The sequence below is a fragment of the Apium graveolens genome, chromosome 6 (genome assembly GCF_009905375.1).
Source record: "Apium graveolens cultivar Ventura chromosome 6, ASM990537v1, whole genome shotgun sequence".
In the NCBI taxonomy this organism is placed as follows: domain Eukaryota; kingdom Viridiplantae; phylum Streptophyta; class Magnoliopsida; order Apiales; family Apiaceae; genus Apium; species Apium graveolens.
Window position 1 is genome coordinate 15160898 of NC_133652.1, and position 9406 is coordinate 15170303.

The 9406-nt window shown below is 32.8% G+C and overlaps 1 protein-coding gene across 1 annotated transcript; it reads left to right on the forward strand.

Annotated features, from left to right (window-relative positions):
- Positions 1-7157: 7157 nt before the first annotated feature.
- Positions 7158-9406, forward strand: LOC141668878 (uncharacterized). Its single transcript, XM_074475921.1, has 3 exons — positions 7158-7380; positions 7506-7670; positions 8838-9406. The coding sequence occupies exons 1-3, from the start codon at positions 7255-7257 to the stop codon at positions 9114-9116; spliced, it is 570 nt and encodes a 189-aa protein (XP_074332022.1). The 5' UTR covers positions 7158-7254; the 3' UTR covers positions 9117-9406.

A 9406-nucleotide genomic window follows, 5' to 3' on the forward strand; every position in this document is an offset into this window, starting at 1 on the left:
ATTTTAAAATTAAAAAATCACATAATTAAATGATGAATGTACTACACACAAATTAATCACTATTTCAGGAAAAAATTTCTAATATCTAGCTCATGATACTTATTCTCATAATAAAAATCAAGATACTTACGAAATGATATTCACTAAAAGATAGTAGGGGATTGGGTGCAAGTGTACAAAGTTAGATAGAGATGAATTTTTGTAAAACTGCTAAGTGCGTAGACATGCACATTCTTTCGTGAACATAATTATGATTTTGAAGATTAGGTATCTATTTAGGCTCAGATTTGGGAGTGTGGGAGTGTCGTTCAAAAGATGCCGGTGGAAAAAGTGTTGTTAGGAAAATTAAATTACTATTTGCTAAATTTTTGTAATTTATGCATATTTTGAGACATAATATATAAAAATAATATTTTAAAAGATGAAAATGGCTTTTTCAAAAAGTATGGGGACATGTTTTTGCTGACAGCAGCTTTTAGACCAAAAGCGTTTTTTCAACAACAACTTTAGAATTTACCAAACACTTTTGTCACTTTTCAGTAAAAAACTGGTGTTACTGTCTGCAAGAGTAATAACCAAATGGACGTTGGGGTCAATTTAAAAATTGTTCAATGAAATAGCTACTGCCGACACCACTTTGAAGTTGCAGTTATACAAGGATACTTCATTAAAAATTTATATTTATTCAATTTAAGGGTATATTAGTAAGGGGCAATGTTAACGGTTTAATTTAATTTACATAATTTTTAAAGGGAACAAAGAATTATCTCGAATACCGACGTTACTTAAATTATAATTTTGAATATATATGTTTAACTGTTCTACCCACTCTTCTATCGTAAAGATAAGTTACCATGTGAGTTCGAATGTTGCAATATTGTTGAAGGTAAAGTTACAAGTCTACCTAATGTATTCTCAAGGCTACCGAACTACTCCATCCGTCCCTAGACATATATATTTTAAGATGAATAAAAAACATAGTTTTATAATTTTTTTAATTTTTTTTAATAAAAGTTTAAACATTCTATTGTTATTCAGAAATATAAATTTTTAAAAGAAAATTATAAAACTATATATTCTATATTAATCTTAAAATATGTGTCGGACACCCCGTCTAAAACGAAAACAATTGAGTGGAATAGACAATTGAGTGGAATAGAGGGAGTACGTAGCTTTGATTCAAAATTTCACACTTTTTTTTCATTCAAAATTGTACCTGCTTTGATTCAAAATTTCACACTTTTTTTTCATTTTCTTTTAGACCACGCCACTTTTCAATCCTGAATTATCTACAATATAGGTTATTTATCTTTTCACATACATTTTAAATCCATTTTAAATATTTAGTTAGAAAAATAAGTTATCTTTTTTGTAAAAAAATGTATATGCTAAACTTAATTTAAAAAGATTAAAATTTTAATATTTTACTATAGTTTCAGTACATTTAAAATGCGTGAGAGCAAGTTAAACTTCCTACCGTTAAATTTCGATTAATTAATAATTTTCTATAATCCTAACTTTTACCCATAAATATAAATTAATAATTCGTTAAATTTATAATATTATAGTTTTTATTAAAACATGTAGGTCCTCTATAATATATAAATTAATAATTTTATCTTAAATCAAAATTATATATTTATTCAAAGATAAATTTCTAAACAAAACTATTAATGTAATAGATTTTATTAATATATACTTTTTGAAAGTAATTTGTAGCATGTATTTCATTTTATATTTTTTTTAGGGAATCATGGAGTTCTAACTTACTATCTACATATTTCAAAAGAAAATTAATATATACAAACTGCAGTAAAAAATATTCAATGTCATTATCTTTATATTAAAAAATCATTTATTGATACCCGTTTAAAACTAATATTGTCATCCTTAGCTTGATCTTATTTCTCATTTCTATGTCAACCAATACATCTAAGTATTCGTTTATCATCCCGCAATTTTACCCGTGCTTCATTTTCGTCAAGATAATCAATAACATTTTCTGCATTTATTGTGTTATGATAATTAATACTTTTTCTACATATATATTTGTAAATATACGTTGATAATTTAATTAGGATACATATCGGTAAATTAATAAATTATTAATATAATATAATGTTAAAATTAATTTTTAATTAATTAATTAATATTTCAGTTAACGAACTGCTGAGCACGCCCATGAGTTTACCAACTCAACCAACGAACGAGTCCTATTTTCGATCTTCAAATGGGTACCTGAAATTTTGATATAATTAAATATAATTAAATGGGTTAAAAATGGGGTCTCCTATTTTTCGACTAACTAAAAACCGATTTCAATTTTAAATTTAGTTTGTAAATACAATATGTAACAAACCACATTTTTATTTATAAATATGTAATTGTATTGGTTTAGTGCATACGCTTATGATTGACATTATACATTATATTATTAATTTGAACACATTAAAAAATTGCTTAGCAACGCGGGAAATAATCCTAGTTAATTATATTGATACTTAATTAGATAATGTATTTAGCCTATAATTTTGAAGGTTTCTGCATGCTTGGATTGTGACTCATAGAACAGAGAAGAATTGGGATAATTTTCCTTCTTATGTAAAACCAAATTTAACTAAGGACCAGTTATGTGATCAAATTATTAAATACATTTTCCTGCATATGAATCCTACTCTGTGATTCTGCAAGAGTGTGAGTAGTATTGATATCTCTCCCTGCCTATCTTAATGGTATATTTATTTTGTCATTTTCGTCTTCCTATATGTAACAAATGTCTAATTTGCAAAATATTTCACCTATTCACAAAGAGCTTCCTCCTAACGGTACTGAATGATGGCATAAACATTAATCATTTGCATTTTTTTAAAATAGATATATTTGGATTTGGAGGTCTGCGGTCAAGTTTTTTATAGAAACTGCTATAAAATCACCTGCAACCATCCATGTACCTTGTATGTCTTAAACCTATCATACTAATACATGCCTTACTTTTTACTCTACTAGTAAAAGGGCCTTCTTCAATATGGCTTTTGCTAAACAAGAAGCCGTGAATTCTAGTTAGTAATAATTGATTTTTTGCTATAGCAATAGGTCTGACTTGTTTTTGCGCCTAAAACTTAAAATTTGTGTACTTGAAACTGAGTGTTAATTTTATTTGGACTCAGACCGTCAAAAGTAGGAGATAGTAATGAATCTAAGATAAATAATCTATGTATTCTCGGGCACAATACTAGGGAGAAAAATACACCTCAATCGGTGTTCGGAAATTTGAGTTCACATATAAAGCCTAGGAGCTTTAAGTGAACAGATAGCACTTGTTTGGTTGACACGTCCGTAATCGGTATCCAAGAACTTCAACTTTTTGAAAAGTATTCATATGTGAAGTTGTTGGTTAAAAAAGAGAGAAATTATGCTTTAAAGTTGTTTTGTATGCTTTCTTGGATAATATTTTTTTTCTTCAATTACTTGTTAACTAAATTTTGTTCTCTTTACTAATCGTATTATATCTTAAAGCTTCCCATTTTGTCTATTGTAAGATTGTATTCGGTCCCAATTTTATTTGTCAGTCTATTTCGTAAATCTTAGAAATTGTTTCATTCACCTCTGTCGTGCATATACAATGTTTAATGTTATATTCTGTGGATAAGTTGGAACATACAGCACAGACATTTACATCAATTATCTACAATAGCTTTCTTGGTAACATATCTATTTATTTATACTAAACTCTTATCTCAACCTTGTATATAGGGGCATGAAATTCAGGGCAGTGATGGTATGGAGTTGAGAGAATTAGGAACACTCTTTTCATATGCAGTACACACACTTAATGGCATCCCAAGATCATACCTTGTAACTAGGCAGAATACTTTTCTTAAGAACACACACACTGCTGTTTGAAACAAGAGAGAACAGGGTAACACTTTTTTTTATTAACTGGTTTGATAATAATTTATAATAGCAGCAGAATTTTCTAGAACAGAATTTTCTAGATGATTATTAAGTGCATGAGCCTAGTAGAATATTCTAGATGGTTATTAATTTCAAGTACATATTCAAGAACCTTTTAATACATGATTTATCTTAACAATTCTAGTACTTTCATGATACCTTCACAATCTTTCTGGAACCTTCTGGAAGTTTGCACAATATTTCAACACTCCCCCTTTGTGTGAACTTCGGATACTAAACCAAGTTGGCTCTAAGAAACTCAAACTTCGCCTTAGGTAAAGCCTTCGTAAATATATCAGCAAGTTGTTCATTGGTATCCACTTTGATAAGATCAATCTCATTTTGCAGCACCTTCTCTCGTATGAAATGATAATGAACTTCGATGCGCTTAGTTCTTGCGTGAAATACCGGATTTGAGGCTAGTCGAATCAAACTCAAATTGTCACAATATAACTCCACCGTTCGCATAGAACCATGAGAAATATCCTCAATTAATCTTGTTAACCACACACACTCTTGTGCAGCAAGTATGGCAGAATTATATTCTGCCTCCGTACTTGATAGGGCTATGGTAGCTTGCTTCTTGCTGCACCATGATTTCACAGCTGATCCAAGGTCAAAACAATAGCCTGATGTGGATCGTCTTGATGAGGGATCTCCTGCCCAATCTGCGTCAGTAAATCCACAGAGTTAAATTTTTGCACTTCGTTTATACATCAGCCCGTAGTTCATTGTATTCTTAAGATAACGAAGTATCCTATTAGCTGCATCCAAATATGGCTTATTTGTTATCCAAATGCATAAACTGACTAATAACTCCAACCGAAAATGATATATATTGCCTTGTGATTGTCAATTAAATCAAACTTCCAACCAAAGTGCGATATGTTTTTTCATCCTTGAGCTCCTTTCCAGAATCGGTTCTTAACTTCAGGATTTGTTCCATTGGAGTAGTTGCTGATCTGCAATTAACCATCTTAAATTTCTTAAGAATCTTTTTAGTATAATGACTTTGAGTGACAAAAATACCTTCTTTGCACCTTGATACCTCCAAACCAAGAAAGTTTTTCAGCTCCCCTAGATTTTTCATCTCAAAACGGATAGCAAGTTCATCCTTTAATCTATTGATTTCTTGCTCATCATTCCCGGTTATTATCATGTCATCGACATATAATAACACAAGAACGTGCACCTTGGAATCTTTCTTTATGAATAAACTCGCATCAGCACTTGAGGAAGAATAACCACAAAATGATAGATATTGAGAAATTTTTCCGAACCAAGCTCGTGGTGCTTGTTTAAGCCCGTAAATAGCTTTCTTGAGACGACATACATAGTCTGGAAATTTCTTTGATTTAAACCCCAAAGGTTGCTCCATATAGATTTCCCTATCAATGTCTCCGTAAAGGAATGCGTTCTTTACATCTAGTTGCTAAAGTTTCCATCCTTTTGAGGCAGCCAGAGATAAAGTAGCTCGAACGGACGTCATTTTTGCTACGGGACTGAAAGTTTCCTCATAGTCCAGCCCGTATTTTTGGGAGAAACCACGAGCTACAAGCCTCGCTTTATATCGATCTACACTTCCATCGGATTTACGTTTGACTTTGTAAACCCATTTGCAAGAAATTGGTTTAACTTCTTCAGGTTTGGGAACTAGATCTCATGTCTCGTTCTTATGTAGTCCTGATATTTCCTCTTTCATAGCAACTTCCCAATCTGGATTGCCTTTGGCATCTTCATATGATGATGGTTCAGATTCATCAACCGGGCCAGCAAAAAAACATTCCATAATCTTATCATATTCAGCTCCAATAGTGTAGTCAGTGTATCTTTCATTCCTCTTCCGTGTTCTTTGTGATCTTCGAGGCGGATGATCGCTTCTATGAGTTTCATTATTTTCTTCATGAGTTGCTTCACTTTCACTTTCAGAATCACCGTGAGACATATTTGTAGCTGAAGGAGTTTCTTTGTCATGTGCATCTTCATTCTCATCGTTTGACAGATCTGCAAGCTTTCTTAATATAGGTTGTACATAGTAAGACGATGTTTCATCAAAGACAACATCTCTTGATGTCACAACCTTAAGTGTTTTGGGATCCATGCATCGCCACCCTTTTCCATTAGGATCGTAGCCCACAAAGACATATTTTCTTGTCCTTGCATCCATTTTAGCACATAATATTTGGTGGGCCTGGACCCTAGGACCCGCCATTAGCAAGTTTTTTTACACATGTTTCTGTGGATTCTCATATATTTGTCCCGTTACTTTCTCCATATTTCCCATTGTCAATTCGATTTCTTTTGGGGTCAATCACTACATTCTTAGGATTAGATTCCTTGTATCCCTGGTTGATATCTTTTGTTACTTATTTTCCATTTAATTTAATTTTATCCCCTATCTTCTGTTCCCTCAAATGACTTGATTTGACTAGGACCTCTCCAATCTCGTGAATCCTACAATCAACACCCATGAATCTCGCATCTCCCTGTTTTCCACCATGGGCGCTTGATGCTTCCCCTTGTTGCATCTAGGCACCCCATGCATCCTTTCCACGACCTGCATTTCGAATCCACCTCGATCCTTTATTATTTTTCACACCTCTGGACGGTGCACGTAACCAAGTTCTGTATGCCTTGTCTATCTCTTCTCAGGATTTGAATAAACAACATCACACTCCCTTTCAAAATGTCCTATGACACTGCAAACAAAGCAAAATATACCAAGTTTTTCACTTTTAAAATTAATCCAACTCCAATTGTTTCCTTCTTGCTTTATCTTTAACCTTCGTTATAGCGGCCTTTCTACGTTCACTGCAACCCGAATTTTATATATGGTTTCCAGCCTCCTTCAAATGTTCCTGGATTTGATCTGACATACTTTCCCGTTACTGTACCTATGTTTTTCAAAATGTTCTCAGAGACAAAGCCCCTTGGCATATCATGTATATATCATGTATATGTATCCACATTTCCATATCTTGTATCTGAACCGTAGTTGGATGTTCACCAATTTCCACTTGATGAAGCACAAGTATCTATTTTTTAATAGACCAAGGCCCTCCCTCTATAACCTTTGCCACATCCAGTTTATGATAGAATATGAGCGAGTATTTCCGACCTCCCATCTCATACACCTCCATTCCTTCTTTGGTCGGCACTCAACTCAAGGAATTGGAAATGGAAATCTGTACTGGGATTGAACATTTGGGATGTCAATTTCAATGTGAAAACAATCTCACTTTCTTGAGTATCATTGACAGTGAAGATATTGATTGGGAGTGGTTTGAAAGCACCCAAAAGATGGAAGTTCTTAGGCTCGGGATGGATGAAGTGCCAAGTTCTGGTATGGAAATGATTACTTTAGACAAGCTACTTTGCAATATGCCTAGACTCAATTCTCTTTTCCTTGATGGCTTCTTCCTCAAGGTAATCTTTAATATCCTACTAGTAGTAAAATTGTTATTTAACTAATATAATTAGTTGTTCCAACTAAACATCTTACAAAAGTAATTTTTTCCGATATACTCAGATATAAACGTGTTTGTATGTAGATTCTTGAATCAGGTGCAGGTATTTTGAAGAAGTTCACGAGAGCTATGGAGAACATGAAATATCTGTACCTTCACCGTATTGAATTATATGATTTGATTCAGATTCAACATGTTCTTTGTTTGGTCAGAAGTTCACCTTATCTGCACACTCTTGACATCGATCTGGTGAGAACTTTTTTCCCCAATCTTATCATAATCCTAAGATAGACTTGGAATAAACAGATTTTCTTATCAATGGACAAATTATGTTATCAAATAGTAGATATTTTAGAATACTGAATATACCATATTGGCTGCATATAAATGTGACCCTAGATGTTTTTGTGTTTCAACTTGTAACTAAGTATAATTCACAAAACATACCCCATATGTTTTTCCCTCTCCTATCTAGAAAGAACTTAATTAAGCAAGGAATGAATTTTATTCAAGAATAAATGCTTTAAACCTACAATGTTAGGTATATTTTATTCTTGCTCATAAACCTAAAATACTTAAATTAGAACACTGAGTGTCGGACATGTAACCTAACTGTATTCTGACTAGGACCGATATAATCTAAAAAAAAATATAGCCCAAAACAGGCCTAAAAGAAGAGAAATGAATGAACCACCTAAAAGCCCCCCTCTGGAAGGCTTAGTCTAGTATCTACCCCTTTGTCTAGTGTCTGTTTTTAATCCAAATGTGAGTATCTACCCCTTTGTTTATGTACCTGTCTACACTCTGCATCATGCAGTAAGTTTTACACAATCTAAATTTGGAATCATATTTTCCCCTTGATTGTGTGGTCGCTCCTACTAAAAGAGTGTGAGATCCCTTTCTCATAAATACATAATCCTTTCCTCCTTTAGATTTTATGCATAATCTTTTTAACTGCAATAAAGATGACCTTACACATCGCTCTGTACAAGTGATAATCACTTTAAACTATAATTTTTATTCACTTCCACTCAAAAGTTTTCTTTGCTCTTTTGAATAATATTTTTTTTTTCTCTTCATTCTATAACAGGATTTAGTATGAACTCATGTCTCTTTAAGAATTCACATTATATTTGAAAGTTTCTCCGCTCATCTATTACAAAGTTGTATAAATGGTGGCATGGGGTCATAATTATATAATCAATTTATTTGGTGGCTGGTCAGGACAATTTGTCAGTTTTAGAGATTGGGTTTTATTATTCACTACTGTATCTTATTTTATATGAAGAAGTTACAACTTATTATTAGAAGATACTAGATGTTATCTACAATATTTGTGATAGTAACATGAATTTTTAATGCATAGATATCCATCAAGAACTAACTGGATAGCTTCTATATTAACATTGTATATAGGATCATGGAGTACATAGCAGTGATGGTATGGACTTACTGGACCTTGCGATGTTGTCGGACCACATGATTCGGCTTGAAACCCTTAAAATATACAACTTGATTGGTTCCCGTGCCGAGTTTCAGTTCCTTAAACTTTTGCTTGCATCTTCCCCTTCGCTTAAACGGATTGAACTTAAAATGAAAGACATAGTTGATGATCCTACAGAAGAGTTGAGGATTTCACAAGAGTTGTTGCAGATCCCTAGAGCATCCAATTCTGCACAGATCCAGTGGATGTAGTAGCGAGTCTAGTGGCAGGGTTGACTGGTGTATCTTGTGCAGCAGAGCTGTAGTTCTTCTGGCTTATTTCAACAGAGCTGTAGTTCTTCTGGCTTATTTCAAAACTCTTATTAAAGTGCACATTGAACCTTTTTTTGGTGGTTGTAAAATCAATTGGTTTATAACGAACTCATCAAGGTCCCTTATAACTTGTAACCATCTGAAAGACATTTCTGCCATAGACCATACTGTTTTTGCAAACTCACATGTAAACAAGACATGAGTATCTGTTTCAGTTTCAGAATGACACC